General features: G+C 42.6%; 1 protein-coding gene across 4 annotated transcripts in view; it reads left to right on the top strand.

The window, feature by feature from the left end:
• agap2 (ArfGAP with GTPase domain, ankyrin repeat and PH domain 2) overlaps window positions 1–24451 on the top strand; it is a 135117-nt gene that overhangs the window by 47348 nt on the left and 63318 nt on the right. Inside the window, exon 1 of one of the 4 annotated variants that reach the window (XM_004911920.4) lies at window positions 3319–7761. The exons of 2 other annotated variants lie outside the window; for them this stretch is intronic. In XM_004911920.4, the coding sequence (XP_004911977.2) occupies window positions 3924–7761 (3838 nt within the window). In that variant the 5' untranslated portion in view covers window positions 3319–3923. Of the gene's footprint in view, window positions 1–3318; window positions 7762–24451 lie in introns of those variants that run through there. One more of the 4 variants, XM_002933688.5, reaches the window with a different exon arrangement.

Below are 24451 nucleotides of genomic sequence, written 5' to 3'. Positions count from 1 at the left end.
AACATGAAAATGGAAAACGCAATATAACTCATCTTACCCGTGAGCTACATTTAAATATAAAAAGAGTTGGGGAGCAACATAAGCGTGAAAAATGTACCTGCAGGTTCCAAATAAGAGCTGTGATTGGCTATATGGTAGACCCTATGTGGTCTGGTAGCCTACAGCCGGGAATTCCAAAATAGGCCACTAGGAGCAACATCCAAGGGGTTGGTGAGAAACATGTTGCTCCTGAGTCATTGGCTGGGGATCACTGGAATAAGACAACTGCACAAAATCATTGTGAGAAAAGGCTACAATAAACTCAATGAAAAAAAATAGACATAAAATATGGGTGAACCGAAACACAGAGAAGTTGATTAAACACAGAGGAATAAAGGATGAAAGTTATATAAACACCCACACATTATTCGATACAGGGCATTTTACTAGTGTACTATGTTTACTAATGAGCTGCCCTGCAAGCAATTTGGTAGTCTATTGATTTGCATTGTGTTGCCTTTATATCATATGAATATACAGTTGTTGTGAAAGGACAGTTGAACAGAATTTACGTGATTATTTCAACAGCATTTTCTTGCTCATTTTTTATAGCTTGACTAATACCTTCCCTTGAATTTAATCTACATTTGGACTTATACCACCTGGCCATTCACATGCAGGTTTATTTACTCAGTTTGGGAGATTTTACATTTCACGAATACCGGTGCTTTGCCGGTTTGAAATACTAGGTTCACTGCGTTATTTAATTCTGAGGGTCACTAGTCCATGAAATGCTGGGGCCACTGTGTCATTGAATTGCTGGGGTCATTGTGTCTTTTTAAGGCTGGGGCCACAGTGTCTCTCTTTCTCTTTATGGCTGAATTATTGAAAAGTCACCTATCTATAATTTACCCTAGGAGATACAGAGTAAAGTTAGAAGTCTAAATATAGGAAATCATTGCTGGAAATAATCCAACTTTCCATTATTTATTTATGTAGGTTGTATTGGTGGGCATTGGGCATGTCAGTTGATAGCCCAAGGCACCTTTTTGTTTAAGAATGGCCCTCCACCTTTTTTGACCCAACTCATCTACTGCACTGTTAACAAGTCCTTGTACAGCTTTAAAGTCACATAATTGCAAGGGTTCTCATTTGGTAACACACTAATGGGGTTATGTAATAAAAGGCACTAAGTTTGCCCAGAAGCAGTAACCCATAGCAACCAATCAGTAGGTAGCGTTTACTGGTCACCTGTTTAAAAACATTGCTGCTCCTGGGCAAACATAAGTGCCTTTTATTACATATGGGGGTCAGAATTTAGCTAAATCCAAATCCTGTAAAAGTGCTGTGATACAGAAAATTACAAACTGAATCCTAGATTTTGTCAGTGCCTGCTGAAAGGGGTAGTTCACCTGTTCAATAAAGAGGCAGTTTTTAGAGGTGTTGCACTACTAACGCCCATTACACGCTGTCAAATGTGGCTAAACCTGCACACAAAGCACAGCACAGCAAAAAAAAATGATGTATAACAAGCTTAAGCCATATCCCGTGTACTTACACTGCTTGCCAGTTTCCCAATTATACAATTCAGCACAAATGCCAGTTATATATATATATATATAGTGATTATCTCACTCACGCATGCTTATCTCACCATTTATAATTTAACCCTATCAACACAGAACTCTTTAGACTGTACTGAGCTTTAACTCCTAGCCTCTCTTGACAGATATTAGAAACTGTAGCTGAAGAAATAGAAGGTTGCATATATAAAATCCCCAAATAGAGAATAATCTGCTTTTTGGCAAATTAATGATTTATTACAGTTGGCAACTATTCTGTAGCTTTGTTTAGGGGCAGTTTAACATATAGACCTAAGTACAAATGTGTAGCATCTGAACCATGATAGATGCCTTTAGCATTAACTGATGCTCTGTACTATTAATATCAAAATATCATTTTAGCAGCCCCCTATAAATCTGCATATCATTCAGTTTTAACTATTTCTGGCCAGTGTTAACTATTTCACAACAGGGGAATTCTGGTATAATTGTCAGACCTATAAACCAGGAATACCACATAAACTGTACTTATCCAGGCTGCTTTCTCTGGAAAGTGTTTCATAAGTGAATCCCATTGCAATAAATGATTACTTATGGGGCTGGCAATCTAAACATGACTACAATAACTAGACAACTGGAGAGCCTAAATACACTTTGTGCTCAGCATTTTCCTACCGCTGTGTTATCAGGATATATTTTATAAAGATATGTTTTACAATTCACCTTAAATAATAGATTTAAATATATGGAAATGCACTGGAAAGTTACATGTTGGACATTACTGAACTGCACATACAAACATGTGTACAACGTACTTAATATAAGCCTGCCCTGTGGGTGGCCTGGCCAGTAGTACTTGTCTGTATATGTACATGTATAGGATCCATTATCTGGAAACCCGTTATGCAGAAAGATCCAAATTACAGAAAGTTATTTCCCATTTCCTAACAAAATAATTCCAAATTTTAAAGCATATTTGCTTTTTCTCTGTAATAATAAAACAGTACCTTGTACTTGATTCCAACTAAGATATATTTAATTCTTATTGGGGGTAAAACAATACTGCTGAGTTGTATTTATTGTTTAAGTGATTTTTTAGTTGACAAAGTATGAATATCCAAATTACGGAAACACCCCTTATTTAGAAAACCCCAGGTCCCAAGCATTCTGTATAATAGGTCCGATACTGGTACCGGTACAGTATAGGGGTGTATTTATTAACATTGGATACAAACATTACCGCTGATGTTGACTGCAGCAACCAATTACATTTTTGCTTTTGTGTTCTAACTTGTAGGTGACCTTTTATATGTGCATATGTCCTGGTATAGTATATGTATCATGTAAGTATGTGTAGACCAGCAGCAATATTTTAATATTTGTAACATGTAAGCATGTTCTGGCTGTGTGTCTGTCTGGGCAGTATATATGTGTAAGTATCTGTAGCAGCCAGGCACCAGTATATATGTATAAGTATCTGTAGCAGTCAGGCACCAGTATATATGTATAAGTATCTGTAGCAGCCAGGTACCAGTATATATGTATAAGTATCTGTAGCAGTCAGGTACCAGTATATATGTATAAGTATCTGTAGCAGCCAGGCACCAGTATATATGTATAAGTATCTGTAGCAGCCAGGTACCAGTATATATGTATAAGTATCTGTAGCAGTCAGTGTAGTTCGGAGGCTGGGAGACAGACAGAAGTAAAAGCTCAGGGACAGACAGCAGGACAAGCACAAAGGTCTCCCACATGTACAAGCCGTGTCTCAGCCCTGTGCCCTGGGTCCCTGTGCCATTCAGGCGAGTCGCACACGAACTAAAGCTCCTCCTCTCTCCGTACCAGGAATAGCGGGCTCCAATCCTAAATAACGAGCAGGGGTGGCAGATTGATGAGCGATTTGAGCGCACGATCGCCTCCTTCCCCCTCCCCACTAGAACCCTATGCAATGCAATATGCAAGTGTAGAAAGGAGCAGGAAGAGAAGAATAGCAGAGTGCGTGTCCGTGTGATCCTCCATCGCTAGGTAACCTGCTGCCTGCCGGGGGACCTGCTGCCTGCCGGGCCGGGGGACCTGCTGCCTGCCTGCCGGGGGACCTGCTGCCTGCTTGCACTCAGCCCCTGCGGACACGCACTATGGTGGCACCTGCCCACTTACATCGCCACCTGGATCACCAGGAGGAATGCGGAGGAGTCGCCAGTCGCTTCAACAATGAACACATGAACTGACGCTGCCTGACAATGAGCTGTCGCCGCTGATCGCCCACTGTCCGTGCCAAGAGAGGAGCTGCAATAGCATGGAGCTGTAGAGTTGGGCGCTGGAGCAGCGAGTGGATCAGCCGCAGCCCGGGCTCTATCTGCGCAGTCTTCTTCCCGGGGCCCCATGAGCAGAGGAGCCACCCTGCAGCGCAGGACCACCTACCATATATCTCTTACTCTGGTCAAACTAGAGGCTGTAGGAGAAGAAAAGAAGGGAGAGACTCGGGAAGTCTATCGGAGACATGACACCCCGTCTCTCGGCAGCACCCCCGGTCTGGCCCATTGCCTCTCTCTGGACAGGGAATTCCCAGATGCCTGGGTGTGGGGTGGGCCCGATGCTGCTTCCAGGGTGAGAGATCAGCCTAGTCCGGGAGCCGGTTCCGCAGCGGCCGGGGATGGCTCTGCCGCAGGGACAAAGGTGAGAGGCAAGGTGATCCGGAGCCAGACCCAAGCGCCTGTGCCCAGCAAGCCAACTTTCCCCGGCCATGGGCAGACTGCTACACCCGGCACTGCTGTGCCTCGGCCGGTACCGAAAGGAGCCGCGGTTCCCACATCTGGACCTAAAGGGAGCGGTACCTCCGGCTCTGCCAAGGGAACATCCAGCCCCGCAGCCTGTGCCATAGACTCCCGGGCACGTACCGCGGCCACTGAGGAACCTGGCAGCAAAGGCACTTTCAGATCTGCCGCCCCGGTACCGGCGAGTAAAGAAGCCTCTCCCAGCAGTGGGACACCGGCACCGGGACCCAAGCCCAGCAATGTAGCCTCAACTGCTCGTACAGCGCCTCAATCTACTTCCAGCCGCCCCCCCAGTCATGCAGCCCCGCCACCTCCTCACAAACACAATGGCACCTCTGATCCAGCTGCCTTGGCACTCACACCGTCACATCCACCCTTGGCACCAACAGCAAAGGATAGTGGCACTTCATCGCCTGCATCCTTGGCATCTATACCAAAGGACAGCAGTGCACCAGATATGGCATCCCTGGCTCCTAACCTTACATACAATAATACCCCAAGCCCTTCAGCCTCTATACCTTTAGACAGCTGTGCACCATGCCCTTCAGGCCCTAATCTGTCAGCTAAGGAAAGTGTCAGTCCAGCTCCTACACCAAGTGCACCAGGACAAGCAGGTCCAGTTTCCAAAGCCAAGGACACTGACATGTCTGGTCTTGCAGCCCCAGGTAAGGACACTGGGAGACCTGGTGCCACCTGTAGTCCTATGACACCTGCAGCATCAGCACCAAAAATGAAGGAAAAGGACGCACCAAGACCTACAGCAACAGCATCCAAAGTTAAGGAAATTTGTACTGCAGAAATGACACCTGTAACAGAAGCTGCTTCTGTAAGTTTTGTTCCAGCAGCTAAGGGCAGCTACACATCAGCTACTGCAGCTCTGGTACCCACATCAAAGGGCACTGGCTTATCAAGTTCTGAAGGCTCTGTACCCACATCAAAGAGCTATGGCACATCAATACCTGCAACTCCAGTACCACCACCATTACCTATGGGCAATGTCACATTAATTTCTGACCCTTCAGCACCCACACCAAAGGGCAATAGCCAGTTTGTTCCTGCAGCTCCAACAACCACACCTAAGTGCGCTGGCCAATCATTTCCTGCAGCTCCAACACCTAAGGGCAGGGGACAATCAATTTCTGCAGCTCCAGCACCCACACCTAAGGTCAGTGGGACATCAATTTCTGCAGCTCCAACATCCACTCTTAAGGGCAGCTCATCAATTTGTACTGCAACAACCATACCCAAGGCCAGTGGTATATCAAGCCTTGGAACCTCGGTACCCACATCTAAAGAAAGTAACACCTTAAATTCTGCAGCACCATCAAAGGACAGTGGCAAATCAAGTCCTGCAGACCCATCAACAATTCTTCAGGACAAAGATGTTTTACATTCTGCTGACCAGGTACCTACAGCTGCTCCTAGTGATAAATCAAGTCCTGACGTCCCAACTCCAACCGCAGAAGATAGTAATAAAAAGAGTTCTGAACCCCAGTTAGCAGAGGATAAGGTTATCACTGCAACTAGTAATTCAGGCCCAGTCAAAGACACTGGCACCTCCAGCACTGCCACAACAGTGCCAGCAGGACAGAGAGAGTTTACCTTTGGAACAGCTCGGGTGATCCGAGGATCCCTAATCAGAAGACCAGCCTTGGATACTGATGTGTCGCGAGATTTAGTCAGCAGTCCTACTGTTCCTGTACAAGGGGCCCGGATAACAGAAGGAGTTAATGCGGAGGCCCCAGCCATTGAAGCTAGAGTCTCTTCACGAAGCTTCAAGGCTGTGAGAATTCCAGCGGGTTCAACTGAGACTGGAACTGCATCAAGGGCAAATAGAGCCTCAGTCAAGGTAGAAAAGCCCAGTAAAGCATCTGAGCCAGAGGACAAGCCATGCCCAGTCATGACCTCTGTTCCCCGGGTAACTGCTCCACCTATCAGTGCTGCCAGAACAGCAGCCGCCCTGTTTTCTGCATCTCGATCAGGAGCCCCTCATAATGCAAGACCCAGTGAGGCAAAAATAACTGCTATCCGAACCGCAGCTCGCGGAGCCAGAGCAGTTTCTTCAGGGGCATGTACTGAGGACCTTGCAGGAAGAAGAACACCAAACACAGGCTTAGGGGAAAGAGCTCAAACCGGAGATGCAGGAACCTATCCAGGGGCAAAAGCATCTGTCATGGGACCAAAAACAGCAACTGGGACATCACCTGTAAAAGTTGCAAAAATTGCACCCAGGCCCATGAGCTCTTGTGCAGACCCTATAATCATCACTGGATTGCGAACAAAGGCCTCAACTGCTGTAAAAGCACCACTGTCTGGTACAGGTACATACCCAGGGGCCAAATCATCTCTCTCCGGGTCATTCACATCCCTGGGAAGTAAAGCATTGACTGATAGCTCAGGAATTGTGGCTCCATCCGCAGAAGAAAAGTTTAGTCCAGGGTTAGTTTCACCACATGTTGTCCGAACTCCAGTCCCCTCTGCCTTCTCCCTCCCAATCAGGCCTGAGGACATTTTGCCTGGGGGGGAGGAGGAGTTTACCCCCGATAATGAGGATCCTGCTAAGAGTAAGCGCCAGGAGCGGCTGTTCCTAAGGCAGGATGCCATGTGGATCAGCACAAGTGTTACTTCAGACTATTTCTTACAGTCATCCCCTGGACGGCCTGGTAGTGGTGGAAGCTCCCCTGGAGGGCACCGCCAGGAGCTTAGCCCAAAATTCTTTTCAGGGCCTCGCTGTTCGTTTAGCTCCCCAGGCAGCCCACTGCTTACTGCTCCTTGTCAGCCAGGCACACCTTACAGGGAGGCTCCAATCAATGTGTCCCTTACAGTAAGCCAAGAGCATGCTGGGGGATCTTCAGAAAGTTGCCTTCTGATTGAGCGTAGTGCCTCTTCAGGGGTGAGTTCAGTAGGAGTTCCTGAGGCAGGTGAGCTTGGTAAAGGACACCCTGCCCTACTTACCCCTGGTAAAGAAAAGGGCGGTAGAATTCTGAAACTTAAAGCTTCTAAAAGCCAGGTAGAGAAACCAACAGAGCAACGAGATAAACTTCAAAGCCAGAAGAGTTTCACTAACAGGCTTTCTTGGCCTGAAAATGAGGGGGGTAAGAGCCGCTCTAAATCCTCCACAAAGAGCAGCCCTAGAGTGGAGACACCCAAACTGTCTGGCATGGCAGGCAAGAACCTATTGTCCCCTGCCTCATGTGACCCTAAGGGTTTTCGGAAGGGGAAAAGTAAGACTGTGGACAATAGTGACTTGGACCCCACTGCAGAGGATTTCAAAAAAAGCAGAGAGGGAAGCTCACCGACAGGGGACAAGGCCAGGGCCACAGCAGCCAGGGATAGGAAAATGCTTAAATTCATCAGTGGGATCTTTGCCAAGAACACTGCATCCGTGGCCTCATCCGTTTCACCTAGTAGTTTAAGCCCAGGAGATGAGAGGGATATACTTCACAGTAAGTTTATTATTGTTCCCTTAATTTTCACTCGCACTTTTAGTCTGATGCTCCATAAAGTTTTGTGTACAGTGCTTCTCTAGTTCTTCTTTGCCTTTTTATTACAAGTAAGATTGGTATAAGATGCACAGTCCTTAGCAATTATCTTGTACAATGACATGCCTTACTGTATTGTATATTATTTGTACACAGTCAAAGGGAAGATCATTAACCCTTAGTTTTTACATTTTGGGAATTGTCACAAATTTCCTACTCTTCGCAGTGGTGCTGGTGGCCACCATGTTTGTCTTGCACATTGGCGTGAGAACACATGCAGGCTTCCAGTGTGCATTCACTTGATTGATGAGCTCAAGTCTGGAAGTGATAAAGCAAACCTGGTAACTACCAAAACTGTTATGTAGCTCAACTTTTGAGTTATGGAAGCTGTCCTGTGGTTCTGGAGTCTGGGGTCCTTTGCATTTGGACTTGACCACATGTCAAACACAAGTTATAATGAAACCCAATTATAATGAAAGAATTAACAACCATCCCCACTTCATGGTGAAGAAAGTCAGCTGATGTTACAATTCTCTTTTACGTAGTGAGCCAAGCTGGCCTGCTTCCTAGGCAACCCGGTTGGTCACTTTGCCTGGCCGTTCAACAGTGATATAATACATGGCAGGGGGAATAGAGTGGTGACAAGAGAAGGTGGGTGGACTGGAGCTTGGACTAATGGTAGGCAGAAGAGGTACCTATTGCCTCCCCACCTAGGCAAGGACCACTAGTTACACCCTATAGTAATGTGTAATAAGTAGCTGGTTGTGCTAAAGGATTGAATGGATAGAGTGCAGAGTTGCAGTACTGACTATATGTGGCAATGTCTGTGTTTGGCAGCACATGTAAGTTCCCTGGCACACCCTACCACACCCGTGTCATTCAGAAAGTGGCTAGCAGGTGTTACTTACAGTGCCCCCATGCACTAATCAGCGCTGTGCTCTGTACAATACTAGAGTGTGGTAGTGTATGGACTAGACACCAGTGTTTTGTACCACAATTTTGTGTCCCTTAGTGCTCCTTAACTTGCACCTAGACCTCCAAAACTGAGGACTTTTGACAATTTCTTCATATTCATTTTGTAAGTAATCCAATACTGTACAAGTAAACAGTTTACTTATAAAAATATATGCCAGGGTCTAACAGGTTCTGAAGAATATACTGCTACCATGTCCCAGGACTATCCAAAGGATCTGTCATACGCACAGCAACATTATAGCAAGCACTTACAGGCATGCCATTTGCTATTGATCAATCTATTGTAGTTGGTTATTATTTTTTATTATTTGTGGTTTTTGAGTCATTTATTGATTCAGCTGCTTTTATGTTTGGAATTTCAACAGCTATCTGGTTGTTAGGGTCCATATTACCCTAGCAGCAAGGCATTGAAGACATATGAATAGGAGAGTGTCTGATGAGAAAAATGAGTACTAAAAAGTAATGATAACAATACAATCATAGCCTTACAGAGCAGAACCAGAACGGAGATGTTGGAGTCAGCGTCCCCCATTAGAAAGCTGGATAGTGTTGTGGATTGGGAATCCAGGCAGCAGGCAGGGCCAATTATATCAGGGGGTGAATGACATCAGGGATGGGGCAGATGATGTTTTAGGGGTTTGTGGCATCAGGGGATGGGGTTATGACGCGGTGATCAGTAATTGGCTAATTTGCACTATTTAATTCAAAGTCCTGTACAGATTACCTAATTTGGAAATCCAGACTGTAAGAGTCAGAAGAGGAAGGCAAACAAATTAAAAACTATACAAAGAAAAAATCAAGGCCAGTTGAAAAGTTGCCTAGAATTAGCCCTTCTGTAACATATTACAAGTTAACTTAACGGTGAACCTTCACTTTAAGGTAAAAAACCCTAGTTAATTGCTGGTGGTTTTGTGCACGTTTGCATACTTACATTTATGTATTTAATTGGGAGTTGCCACACTGCTTATCTCAGGTAGAAACATTCTCCATATTCATCTGTATTAATGTGCCCTGAACATGTGCCCAGAGTTATCTCTGTGCAAAATGCGTTAGCTGAGGCAAACAATGTAACAGGTTTGGTAGGTCCTGCACATATGTAAACAGTTTTAATTTGTTTAGAAAATGTGCATGTCCTCATTGCTTGTGGTCTGTTTAAGGGAAAATAAGGGGAAAACAAATGTATGACCACATGATTAAGGGCAGTATCTCATAACTGACAGTAAGAGTTGTTCTCTAATAGATTGCAAACACCAATCTGAAGTCACATTAACCCAGAATTCTGGAGTTTATATTAGGAGCACTGACAGCCACAGACACAGGTTACTTTGCAGAGGCATATATACTGGCACACTTCTATTCATATATGAAAAACTTAACTTTTCTAGGCAAGGACCCTTGTGCAGCACAAAACATAAAGGCAATTAAAGGAGAAGGAAAGGTAAAAACTAAGTAAGCTCTATCAGAAAGGGCTATGTGAATGCAGCCTCTCAGAAAAATCCTTTAGGTCACAGCAAGAGTCTGCACAGCTTGCTCCTCTCTCTTGCACTGGTATTACAAATTTACCAGTAAATTTGTGATGCCATATAAATCCCTACCTTCCCTGACCTCCCCAATGCCGATCACCCCTTATAACCACAGGCCCATATCTGTGCTGCCTATTACCCTACCCCATCTGCCCATTTTCCGGTCCCATCCCCCTTTTTTCCAGCTGACCCATTTTCCCACCCCATACTTCATACATACCTCCCAAAATTTGAAAAATGGAAAGAGGGACAAAAAGAAATGCTGAACGCAGCACAGCAACATTTTTTGTGACCATACCCATTTTGAGACCACACCCCCTAAATACCACTCCCATTTTACTAAATTTGGCAGGTTAGTTAAAGTTTGAACACATTTCTGGGGCTTTTGGGGTAGTTTTATGTGTTATTACAGTTTTTCTAATGAAGGTGAAATTGCCCTTTAAGCTGTGAGTCCCCCCAAGAGACCTGTTTAGCTAATTAGTTACAGTTGTATCTCAGTGCAGGTGTGGCTTGTTAACTTTCTGGGCTCACTGCCAAAAGCCCACTTATTTAATTAAGTCTGAGAAACAATGTTTCTAAGTGCAGCTGAAGCTTGTTAAGATTTCTGGGCTCTCTGCCAAAAGCTACTTTTTAATTAAGGCTAATGCCACACGAGGCGTAGGGCGGATATTGTTGACAAATGGAAAAGCGCTTGCCAAAAATTCTGCCCTACGCCTCCTACATGTGCCTGCACCCGAATGAATGAGATAAGCTCAGGTACAGGCACATGTAGCGGAAATGAACATAAAAACACGAGAGTTTGAAAGTCTTGCATTTTTATGCGTATTTTGGCTACATGTGCCTGCACCCGAGCGTTTTCCATTCATTCGGATGTAGGCACATGTAGGAGGCGTAGGACGGTATTTTCGGCAAGCGGTTTTCTGCTTGCCGAAAATATCCGCCCTACGCCTCTTCTGGCATTAGCCTAAGTTTGTATCTTTTTTAGCTTCAGTGCAGGAGATCAAAGGAAAATAAGGGATTTTCAGTAAGAATATGGGACTGTGGGTTGAGCCAACCAGCACGGGCCTCCCTGCAGAGAGTAGCCTGGACAATATCTGTGTCATCAGGGTGTCCCTTAGCAGCCAAGGATCCCTCACAGCTCACTATGGATCAGGGATAGAAACTGACCTGATACCTGTGTCTTCACTGTGGTCCTCCTCTAAGGCAACAATACCTGTAAGGAAGGGTACTTCCAGCAAATCTCTCCTGGTTGGAGCCAGAAACTGCTCTTTCTAACTAATCTCACTATCTCACTTTCCTAGAAAGTGCTCTTATAAATTATCCTGATACTTACTACTCCTCATTTACGGGGTCCCTGTTCCCCGACTTCACTAGCGTTAGATGCAGCAGTGGAACTTGGGTCATCAGTAGTGCTAAACACTATAATAGAGTTCCAAGGGAGTGGTCTCCCTGTTAACCAATAAGGCACATATGCTAATGGCACACTAGATACATGGGCCTCCGCCCAGTAACAGGAAGATATAGGAACTAGTAGGGCTTAAAGCCATAGGGACGTATTAACCCTATGGGTCCCTACATAAATAAGAAACCTAGTTTTATCCAGCAAGACAACTACTGCACAACATCTGCACTTTAGAATTGTTCGGTATCAATGTGAAATAAAGAAGGGTTGCTAAAAGAGAAATAAGGATGCTAAGATAAACATATCATATATAGGTGTTATTACAAGTATTGTTGGCTGAGCCTATCAAATGGGCCTGGGGTCAACAATTATAGATGTGCAGGGAATTGTAGTCCTGCCACATCTGGAGTACTGAAAGCTGATAATCTCCACCTTACAGGGATTTGAGATGGTCACAGCATTGTGTGGTCTGTAGCTATAAAAGTTGCTTTATTTACTGTCTAAGCAGTCTCCCATGACTATACTTAATGAGACTTTGTTCAGTTGTCTTTTTAATTATTATTATAAGAAATGCATTCCGTTTACAATATCGTCCCTCTCCCATGCATCCATTAGGAACAGAGTGGTGTAGTACTGACAGTGCTGCTGAGGGAAACAAAAGCTGCTTTTCCTTTATACTCAGTGCTTTTAGTGAGAAAGAATTACGTTAAATAACAGCCCATTATTTAATCCTCTAGTTGCATCTGACAGTTCGCAGCAGTCAACTGAGCACTCAGGGGGTTTGTGCTTGTTTCTTCTTTGGACCCTTGCTGCGAAGAGACGCATTTGAAGGATTAGGCTGTGTCCCTTTTGTTATTTTACATGTACATGTTTTACCTCTCCATAGAATTTCTAATGCAAAATTAAAAATACCTGTGTGTTGCACTAGTTCTCCTGTATGTAATTTCCAGGAAAGCCTGTAATAATTATCTTTATAAACAATGCTTAGTAATATCCTCATTTGTAAATGCTTCATGGTGAAGTCAGTTGTATCACATGGCTCACTGGCATTAGACTCATCCTTTTCCCTTTATATGGTTGTTATACTCATCAGTGATTTCTTATATACTTTTACAGGGTTGGACTGTGGGGTGAAGGGCTACCGTCCTACCACCCCGGGGGCCCCGCACCCCCCAAGGTTCCTCCACCGACTCATCCCCTGCCGCAGGGCCAGAACTAGGGGTAGGCAGAAGAGGCAGCTGCCTAGGGCGCAATGATTGGGGGGCACCAGGCAGCCTTTCCTGCCTACCCCTAGTCTGCGATCCGCACATCGCCCCGCTCCGCTCTCAAACTGCGCGCCAAACAAAACAGGGGTGCATTCTCAAACTGCGCATGCGCGCCAAACAAAAGGGTAGGGGGGGTGCGCGATTCTCAAACTGCGCATGCGCGTCAAAACAAAAGGGGTGGGGGGTGGCTTGCGCGATGCAGGGGCGAGGCGGCCGACCGGGTAGCCTAGGGCGCCTGGTCGGCTCAGCCCGCCCCTGCCCTGCCGGGGCCCCCGCCGTGCACCCCTAACCCCCCTCCCCCGCAGGGGCCCCCACCCGATGTCCTCCCCTGAATGCGCGTATGTGTAACGCATCAGGGGAGGACATCACTGCCCAGGAAATGCGGCAACAGGGTTGGCGCTGGGCCGATGGAGCCCATTGGGTATTTTCCTGGTATCCTAGCTGCCCAGTCAGACCCTGTAGTTTTATGTTACACTAGGACATGCATATATTGAAATGTGATAATTGGGCTGTGCACCAGGTGGTGAAGTCAGATCTGACCCAGCAGCTTAAATGGGAAGTCCACCCAAACACAACTTTGTAATATACATCAATTAAAAAACTATGCAGCCTTTTCAGAATTTTTAATTCATTTGGAACAGTTAAGCCTAGCCCCCTGTTCTGCTAATCTAGCTGACTACTTTGAGACTCAAATAAAATGTAACTTTAATGGCCTGATTTAAGACTGCATCCTTCAAATCCTACTAATCCCTGAACACGTGATATCAATAAGAAAAGGAACACCACAGTGCAATGCATTGTGGGTTATATGGTTCCTGCATGCTGTTTGTAAGCTGTAGAGAAGTTGTTAAAATATGTAACATCAGTGTTTAGTCCCTCCTCCCCTGCCAGTATTTCAAATGATGCGGAAAGAGAACTGTTTTGCAGCTGGATTTCACATATAAAAATGGCGTGTAAAAATACTTTTTGAAGGAAGACATTACAGTGATAGGTATATTAGGGGCAGAGAATCTTTGTAAAGTGTTGTTGCATGCATCCAGCTACTGCCAGGTGCAAATTTGTCTATTGTGTATAAATGAACCCCATGGTGTTCTATAGTATGTGTACATCATATTAATTTGGGCCTTTCCATGGCCCAGATTTAGTTCAATAAGAAAAACTTAGCCCTTGGTTTATTACATGAAAACTCAACTGAATTCAGAGATTTAAAATTGCTGCCATAAGAAACTTGTGTTGCAGTTATGCACATCTAATCAGATATTGTTGGCTCTGTTTCCTTTCCATAGGCTCTGGACTGGGATTTAAAATAGGCCCTGCCATTGCTAGTGCAAAGAGGCCCAACAGCCTTTACTAGCCCAATAAATAGTGACTGCCTATGGCATCTTACATCAGTCCTTTTGGCATTTGCCAGAATCCACAGACTGTCAGTCCAGACCAGCTTTTGAGGGTTGTAGTGTAATGATAGCAGTAATAGTTGCAGGTTAGTTTATGAATAAAGGAGTCCCACTGCAGCTGAAGACAGCAATATTTGACTATGTGTATGTGTTATCGTTCTGAATCCCTTAACAACTCCAATTTAATATTATTAACTAAACATTACAGCTAGACATAGCAGTGCACAAATAAATGAAGAAGAATTACATGCTCTGGCTTCTAGCAATACCCAAGGCGGTTTTGCACTGCCAAGGTCAGTGTTTGCTTCTGCAGCTTGCTAGTAGCCCAGTTTCCCTGCCAGACTGAAATGCATGAGGCTGTGAAATAAAAAAGGGCTAAAACAGCAATTTGTTTTAACCTCAGAAATAACGGATATAAATATATTCTGGATAACAGGTCCCATACCTGTATTTTAATGGGGTGTAAATCATTTTATGCCATGCTTATGGTGAAAATTACTCCATTATTTAACTCTATGTCGGACCTGATAGCTTACACCTTTGTTTGCTAGAACAGTGTTCCAATAAGACCCTGGAAAACCCTAAGCATTTTTTCATGGTCATGGTCACAATAGCCACTTGGGCAGAGGTGAAAACACTTTTAAGGGCCAGGACTCAATTTTTTCACCTCCAAAGTTGCCTGTTATTCGATCTGATCTGTTTACATTTAGCACTTATTAGCAGACATAAACTTAAGTGCTATATATATTATTTATACAATATATTTTACCTGCTGTTCACTTTGGATAGCTATAAATAAAATAAAAGCTCTATTTGTCGTTGGCACCATAACGTGCAGAGACAAATTCTTACACAGCCGTATTGTGGCATGGAAAGAAAATTCCACTTTACGGGCAGGTTGGGAGTGAGGATCATGTTCTATCTCACTGTTACTAAAGGGTTCCAGAGTCATCATCCTGCCAACCTCCTACTTGTACTGGATCCTAGCCCCTCTTGCTTCCACTGCACCTGTTGCCTATAATGGTTGAACCACTGCCACCCCTCCCTTACTGACTGACTGACAATACTTGTAAGGCAGGATTCCCCAGACTCTCTCCATTCCATACCAGATTCATGTCTCGCGTCTATCTTCACTGTGCTATGCCCCTTTGATTAATGAGAATGTAAATGCTATGTGGTATGACCAGGTTAAATATTTTTTTAAATATTTTTGTAACTACTGTTAATAAACAGTCTCCATTTTTCTTAGGATGCAAAGAACTGCTGGCAAAGAAACTGCATTGAGAAAAACAGCAATTTCTATGGGAAATTCTATGGGGAAAAGCAGATGTTGAGTAACGACCACAAAAATATTAACAGTGTTCTCTGTAAGTGCTATAGAATATTGTAGCGATGCTCTCAACCTCATAGAGCAGCACGTGCATTAGTGATGTACAGGTTGACCAGCAACCCATGGGACCCACGGCTTTACCCATAGGTCAGGTAGGTTGGGTTTGAAATGTGGGTGACCATTGAGGGTTTGTGTTAGGTGCGGGTCAGGCTGGGGAACTACACTCTTCCTCTGTTCCCAAAGTTTCCCTTTCTTGGACTCTAAGGCAAGCAGAAAAGTAGTGTACAGAGTAGAAATATGCGGTACAGGTTGGATTTGGGACCTACAATGGCAATATTTTGCGGTTAGGGTTGGGTGTGGGTTAAGCTTTTGTGGGTTAGGGTCAGTCAAATGCAGGTTAAGGTTTTGTGGGTTGGGGTCAGGCAGGTGCAAGTTAAGGTTTTTCCTGACAGCTGTCAGGACCAGCTGGGATTCAAACTTTGTTGTGTATTTCTGGGACTGGGAGCTTACCAACTGAACCCCTGGAGGCTCTTATGGCTGGTCTTGATTGGTTCTACCTATGTAACTCTTTTATTCCTGCTGTCTGCTCCCTTTCCTCCTTCCACCTTATTAGCCCCATGTGTAACTCACTCATCATTTAATTAAGACTCTTTATAAGCCTGATACTGGCCATTGCTCATTGCTTGGTCATTAAGCTTTCTAGCCTAGAAATTGCCCTCCTGCGATTCGTTGATTCCTTTTCCTGAGACCCCCATCTGGTTTCTAGTTCCTAAGTCCTTGCCTGGTTCTTTGTTCCCTGTCTTGTTCCTTTACTCCTGTGCCCCTCCTAGCTCTGTACTTGTGGATCTCTCAGTTTTGATCTTGGCCTGTTCTTCGACAGCTGCCGGTCCCGACTACCGGCCTGATTACTGGACTCCTTTCTGTTTGCCAATTGCGCCTGTCACTGGCCTGTAGATTTGTTCATATTACCACCTTGCACCAGTTGCTCTTTTGTTATTTTGTATTCATTAAAACCTTGCATTCATGTTATCATGGCTTCACAGCCCGGTTCTGCCATTTACGGGTATACCCCGGGATACCCAGTATACAGACTCCAATCAGATTCCTTTTTCTCAGTGTCAGAACGTAACATCAGCACATGGTGGCCCTGTAAGGAGAAAATATAAATAGCTTAATTGCTTGAAGAGGCAAATTACTGCAATATGCTAATATTTATTACCAAACGCAAAGTACAGTATAGTTAAACTGTGGTTTTTGTAACTTTTAGATTTGATCTGTTTTCTTTCAGTGTTAAGAGCAGCTGGTCAGTACATTCTTAGTTGGTTTTACAGAATAAAAATCATATTGGTCCTTTAGGCTAAGCCCCCCCAAAGGGGGACCTGCCCTACATTTCAGGAGCAATTGCCTTAAGGCATGGTGCTTTACATTATAGAAGGAACCCTTGTCCCAAACATTCTACATAGACCCCATAGCTGTGACTAATTTCTCTTTTTTATATTGCCATGTATATTCTGGTAGATAATCCTGTGACCTGCTTCCAACCTATCCTGTAGCTGCTTAAGCTGCAGTATTTCTCATTTTTATAAAGTCTGACTTTTCCACATAAGCAGATTCTGTCCCAAATGCTTTTCTGCTTGTAAAGCTGCTTTTGCAGAGTTTTACAGACTATCGTAATTACCTAGGATCAAACAAGGATGAGAGATGTGCAGTATTGCTGGGAAAAACACAATTAAATCCATGTTATGCTAAGCAACGGATTTTAAGATTTTTCAGCTGCTGTAATATGATTGCTGGCTCGCCATTTGCTGCAGGCAAATTTAAAAAGTCAGTCATTTGAAAAATAGGAGCAGCACTTTCTTAGCTGGTCTAAGAAATCAAGTCAGGTTTTCTGAAAGTCAAGTACAATGTCCCTTTTGGGAAACTCACATTTCCATTGATAAAAGAGTTTGCTTATGGTCATTGGGGTCAATTTAGAAGCCATAAATAACTTTTTGTGAACACTCTTTTAAACTACCACTTGTATATATTAAAAATCCCATCCTATACCTTTATTTTTTATTTTCCCCTTATGTGGAAATACTTAGAGAGGATAATTATGTCTTTCTTGCTACCCCACTTTGGCTTCTGTTACCAGCCTTGAGGCATGGTCAACTAAATGGGGCAATAAATAGCAATCTCCATAGCAGGGTCAACAATATTTTGTTTATAATATAGTCATTATAATATAGCCATGTACAGTGGTGTGAAAAACTATTTGCCCCCTTCCTGATTTCTTATTCTTTTGCATGTTTGTCACACAAAATGTTTCTGATCATCAAACACATTTAACTATTAGTCAAAGATAACACAAGTAAACACAAAATGCAGTTTTTAAATGAGGGTTTTTATTATTTAGGGAGAAAAAAAATCCAAACCTACATGGCCCTGTGTGAAAAAGTAATTGCCCCCTGAACCTAATAACTGGTTGGGCCACCCTTAGCAGCAATAACTGCAATCAAGCGTTTGCGATAACTTGCAACGAGTCTTTTACAGCGCTCTGGAGGAATTTTGGCCCACTCATCTTTGCAGAATTGTTGTAATTCAGCTTTATTTGAGGGTTTTCTAGCATGAACCACCTTTTTAAGGTCATGTCACAACATCTCAATAGGATTCAGGTCAGGACTTTGACTAGGCCACTCCAAAGTCTTCATTTTGTTTTTCTTTAGCCATTCAGAGGTGGATTTGCTGCTGTGTTTTGGGTCATTGTCCTGCTGCAGCACCCAAGATCGCTTCAGCTTGAGTTGACGAACAGATGGCCGGACATTCTCCTTCAGGATTTTTTGGTAGACAGTAGAATTCATGGTTCCATCTATCACAGCAAGCCTTCCAGGTCCTGAAGCAGCAAAACAACCCCAGACCATCACACTACCGCCACCATATTTTACTGTTGGTATGATGTTCTTTTTCTGAAATGCTGTGTTACTTTTACGCCAGATGTAACGGGACACGCACCTTCCAAAAAGTTCAACTTTTGTCTCGTCGGTCCACAAGATATTTTCCCAAAAGTCTTGGCAATCATTGAGATGTTTTTTAGCAAAATTGAGACGAGCCATAATGTTCTTTTTGCTTAAAAGTGGTTTGCGCCTTGGAAATCTGCCATGCAGGCCGTTTTTGCCCAGTCTCTTTCTTATGGTGGAGTCGTGAACACTGACCTTAATTGAGGCAAGTGAGGCCTGCAGTTCTTTAGATGTTGTCCTGGGGTCTTTTGTGGCCTCTCGGATGAGTTGTCTCTGCGCTCTTGGGGTAATTTTGGTCGGCCGGCCACTCCTGGGAAGGTTCACCACTGTTCCATGTTTTTGCCATTTGTGGATAATGGCTCTCACTGTGGTTCGCTGGAGTCCCAAAGCTTTAGAAATGGCTTTATAACCTTTACCAGACTGATAGATCTCAATTACTTTTGTTCTCATTTGTTCCTCAATTTCTTTGGATCTTGGCATGATGTCTAGCTTTTGAGGTGCTTTTGGTCTACTTCTCTGTGTCAGGTAGCTCCTATTTAAGTGATTTCTTGATTGAAACAGGTGTGGCAGTAATCAGGCCTGGGGGTGACTACAGAAATTGATATTGAAATTGAAAATTGAAATTGATAAACCACAGTTAAGTTATTTTTTAACAAGGGGGGCAATCACTTTTTCACACAGGGCCATGTAGATTTGGAGTTTTTTTTCTCCCTTAATAATGTAAACCTTCATTTAAAAACTGCATTTTGTGTTCAATTATGTTATCTTTGACTAATAGTTAACGGTTTTTGATGATCAGAAACATTTAAGTGTGACAAACATGCAAAAGAATAAGAAATCAGGAAGGGGGCAAATAGTTTTTCACACCACTGTATATAGTATTTACAATAAATATGTATAGTATATGCCAGTATGTTATAAGGACAGTGCCACTAGAAAGACTAACCAAGAGTATTGGCAGATTCTGCTATAATAACTATTTGGCTATACGTTTTATTATACATCACTCTTTGGAATACAGTTTACTAATTGAGCTAACCCTATAGATAAGGGTCACCTCTCAATTAACTTTAAGTATGATGTAGAGGTCTGATACAGAATGTGTTATTGCTTGTAGTTTTTGAATGATTTAGCTTTTTGTCCAGCAGCTCTCCATTTTGGAATTTCAGCAGCTATCTGGTTGCTAGGATTCAAATTACCCTAGCAACCAGGCAGTGGTTTGAATAAAAGAGCAGAGCACCTGAATAGAAAGATAAGTATTTAAACATGACAATAACAATAAACTTGTAGCTTCACAGAGCAATAGTTTATCAGCTGGTGGAGTCAGTGACCCCCCATTTGGAAGCTTAAGAAAGGCAAAAGAAGAACGCAAATAATTCAAATACTATATAAAATAATTAATGAAGACCAATTGAAAAGTTGGCCATTCTATAACACACTAAAAGTTAACCTGAAGGTGAACAACAACTGTATGGTTGTGTACGCCATTGAATCTTGCTTTTACTTATGGAAAACTTCAGTTTGTTTAGTTAAATATATTTAAAGGAAAATCAGTTTCATGTTTTGCTTTCTAATTCTTTATAGTTTCGAATGCTATTTGTTTAATATATTAAAAGCATGGGTGCTGACATTCTACACCAGGGGTGGCCAAGACGTCGATCACGGTCCACCAGTTGATCCCCCGTGAATTTCTGGTGGACCGCGTCTAAGCCTTGGGAGGCAGAAGTGCGTTGTGAATGCGGAAGTGCGGCATGTTTATTGGGTATGCGTACATACGCTGCGTTGCGTGCGTCCGTGCTTGCGTCCGTGCGTGCTTATGTATGTACGTGGGGAGGAATCAGAAGTCGACCGCCGGGGGAAAAAGTCTGGGCACCCCTGTTCTACACTGTAACCATCAGTTACAAGATTTTATTGAATGCATTTGTGCTACAAATCAAACAAGGAAACAAGTATTTGTTTTAGATCAGGTTATGCGTGTTCCCTCCCTTAAAGTTAAAACAGTCTGTTAGCAGAGTTTATCTCCCATTGCTATCTCCTCACAGACAGTAAAGTATGAAGGCACATTGTATTTTAACATGTGCATCAAACATTCCTTTTCTTTTTGTTTGCATATATAGAAATATGTGAGGGTTCCCATATGACTTGAGGCGTTTTTCTTAGACTGCACAAGCAAATGAGCCATCGATTTGCGCCACAGGGGTGCTGTTGCTTCTGTGCGTACGGGAACACCTTCAATGAGACAAACTATATAAAAGCTCCCAGGCGTCATTTTAATTAGTACATATGCAAACTGGGAATACTTTATCCATTAAATATGCTAGGCACTATGTGCTACCGTCTATTTAAGTAAGTAAACCTACATTTTTTTTCAATATTTAACATTCTGTTTTTATTTGAATATTTAATTCGAAGCCTTTTTGAAAAGAAAAGTTTACTTTAGGAAATTAATGGTAATCTAAGATGACAGGAAGTGATCACAGTTTTTGCCTTGTATATAAATTATATAAAAATAAACCTATGAAACTGTATAAAAAAATTGTATTTACAGCACAAGCCCTATTCATTCAACTTGTGTTGAACAAGGAATTAATAAAACCATCTGATGAATTTAAAAACAACCAATTTGTTTATATATGTTATTTGTCATAATTAGTATAAACTTCTATTTATGCCATGCAATATATGTCATAGGATTTTTTTTAACTATATATCAGGGATCCCCAACCTTTCTTACTTGTGAGCGACAATCAAATGTAAAAAGACTTGGAGAGCAATACAAGCATCATAAAAGATCATGGAGGAGCCTAATAAGGGCTAAGATTGGCTATTAGGCAGCCTCTATGCACACTATCAGCTTACAGGGGCTTTATTTGGTAGGAAATCTTGTTTTTATTCAACCAAAACTTGCCACCAAGTCAGGAATTCAAAAATAACTACCTGGTTTGGGGGCACTGAGAGCAACATCCAAGGGGTTGGTGAGCAACATGTTGCCCCCGAGCCACTGGTTGGGGATCACTGCTATACATACTGGGTAATTTGTTTTACCTCTACAGATGTAGTGTTGGCTGTGTAACTCTTATATGTTTGCCTCAGTGCAGATATTTTAAAGGAAAACTATACCCCCCAAACAATGTAGGTCTCTATAAAATTATTTTTTTCTGGAATCACACGGGGCACAAAAACAAACCAAGGGCACACATACATGTTAAGTCACATCAGCCAATTAATGGTCACAGTTTTATCCTTTACTCCCACACTACTTCCTGTTACAGTTAGAGCTCCCTTTCTGTCAGGGAGCACACAGACCATCACAAAATGGTGGCTCAAGGGAAAAGATCTAAAAGGGCAATATTTACTGATATATATATATATATATATTAAAAGTCCAGGAATGGTGCACACAGAAGACTCCAGGTACTGCCTGGGTGCATGGTTAACATAACATAATAATGCTGTTTAATTCAATGTTTTGGCTTAAACTCAGGGTGTCCTGAAGACGGCTTGAGTCTAAACTGAAACGTTGAATTAAACACCATTTTTTTTGCTTCATACAAGTCCTGTGAGTGTGGTTTGTTTGTGCTTACTATATATATATATATTACAGTTTGGTAAAATTCTTTCATAGATTATATCATACTAAGAGACCAACCCGTTGGCTAAGTATTCATTCTGTGGGAATAGTTTTCCTTTAAACAGGTGACAAATAAATGTTACCTGCTGACTGGCTGCTGTAGGAGATAAGACTAGAAGCAAGATCTTTATTGCAAATATTCCTAATAAACTACTGTCCTGAGATGGCAGGGACCTAATCAACCTTTTCATGAGCTTGAATTGTGTTCTTGGGCCGTCTATAACAGATTGCTTATGAGTCAGATCCAATGCAGCCCACGTGTGTGTTACCCGTCACACAGCTGACAGCAGAGGGTGCATCAGAGGAGGGGTTTTAAGTGACTTCCATAGAAACTAGTGCCCTTCTGATCCCAAGCATGGAGTTAAATAACATGCCTTGGCATTGTGGGTGGTAAATGAGTTGACAATTAAATGAGCCCTCTGCTGAATCTGTGTACAAAATTATGCCTTTTCCTTTGCTACTATCAACAGTCTCGCTGAACATTATTATTTTAAAGCACATTGGGGCTGATCCGTAAACTCATATTTCCTTTTGTTTTGTTTGGAGGCAGATGAATTGGGCAGTACACTGCAAAGTTAAATGATGTCTCTTAGGCAGAAATCCAGGTACTAGGTGTAGGTGGACCGTTTAAAGGCCATTTTATTTCAGTTTTTATAGTCTAGACAAATTATAGATTTTAGTTTATACCTGCTTATTCTACTAGCATGCTATATATTTTGGCCCAGATTCAGTTGGATGAGAAATCATTTTTATTGAGCTGAGTGTATGGGCAAATGTGGAAATGAATTATGAGATATATTTATGTTTTTACATCGTGGCATGTGGGCAAGATTTAATTTGTCTAGAATGATGTTACTTACTGTGGTCCATATTCAGTTTGATGAGAAACACTGGAATTAGATAAAGGTGTTTTTCATCAAATTCAATCTGTATACCCTGTATATCTCAGGAAACCTGCATGGCAGTCTATAGAAATATTTGGAACTTAGGTTGAGATTCAAATCAATGAGAAAACCTTATTTTATCACGTGAATAGATTGGGGCGAGATTCAATTTGAGGAGAGAAAACTTCTCCTGATTCAGTTCCAGTTTTTCCCATAGACTTCTATAGAGTTGGCATGTGATAAACAGTGAGAGAAGTTTTTCTCATTAAATTGTATCTGGCTCTGTGGGGAGGGTTGGAATTAAATTGGGAGATATGTTTTTCTCATCAAATTGAATCCAGTCTTAAGTCCCATGTGAAGTTTCCATGTAAAAAAAAATATTTTCTTGTAAAAAGGAATATTTAGTTCACATTGTTGAGGAAAAATGAACAGTCTGTGGTAGATTCTGGTCTACAATAAATAACTTACTCCTGATTCGATCCTAGATTTCCCTATACACTTCTATTGAGTTCATCATGAGATAAACCATGAGTTGAATTGTATCTGACTCAATAACTATCTCATGGAAATAGGCATTCCCTCAAATTACCAGAGGACCTTTTTACTTTTATAATGCTGGAATTGTTTAGGAGGGCACTTTGGTCCCTTCCCCATAAAGGGCCAGGTTCAATAAGCTGAGGAAAACTTATCTCATGAAAACCCAATTAAGCCTATGGGAAAATCTGGAATTGGATTAACAACAATGTATTGTCATCAAATAGAATCTAGCCCAAAATGTGCTTTAGGGTCCATGTAGTTTTTCCCATCCTGTTGCTTCCACGCCACTGCAACAGATAGGTTTACTGGGATATACAGGCATGACTTTCTGTATTAACCTAACAACCGACTACACACTAGCCTGACATTTAGGAATCTATCCCTCCTTTAATATTGGCCTACTGACAAAGATAAACTGTTAGGTTGCTGATCTGCTGCAGCATTTGTTTACTTCACTTCTGTGTTTATAGGGATTTATGATTATAAAGGACTGCATTTGGTTCATACTGAATTTAACTTGGCAGTTATTGGTAGTCTAGTGACATAGCTTTACTTCTACATTGTACTTATATGTCTTAAGCCCTTAAAAGGAGAAGGAATTGTACAATCACTAGGGGGTGCTAACCTGAAACCCCAGGTTGGTATTTCTGTTCCCACCAGCCCAGAGTAGCTGTGAGCCAGCGATCCTCTTGCTTCTGTCTTCATGCCACTTGCACA

This window comes from Xenopus tropicalis, chromosome 2 (genome assembly GCF_000004195.4).
Source record: "Xenopus tropicalis strain Nigerian chromosome 2, UCB_Xtro_10.0, whole genome shotgun sequence".
NCBI lineage: Eukaryota > Metazoa > Chordata > Amphibia > Anura > Pipidae > Xenopus > Xenopus tropicalis.
Note: the sequence above shows the minus strand (reverse complement) of the source record. Positions and strands in the feature narration are given on the sequence as shown.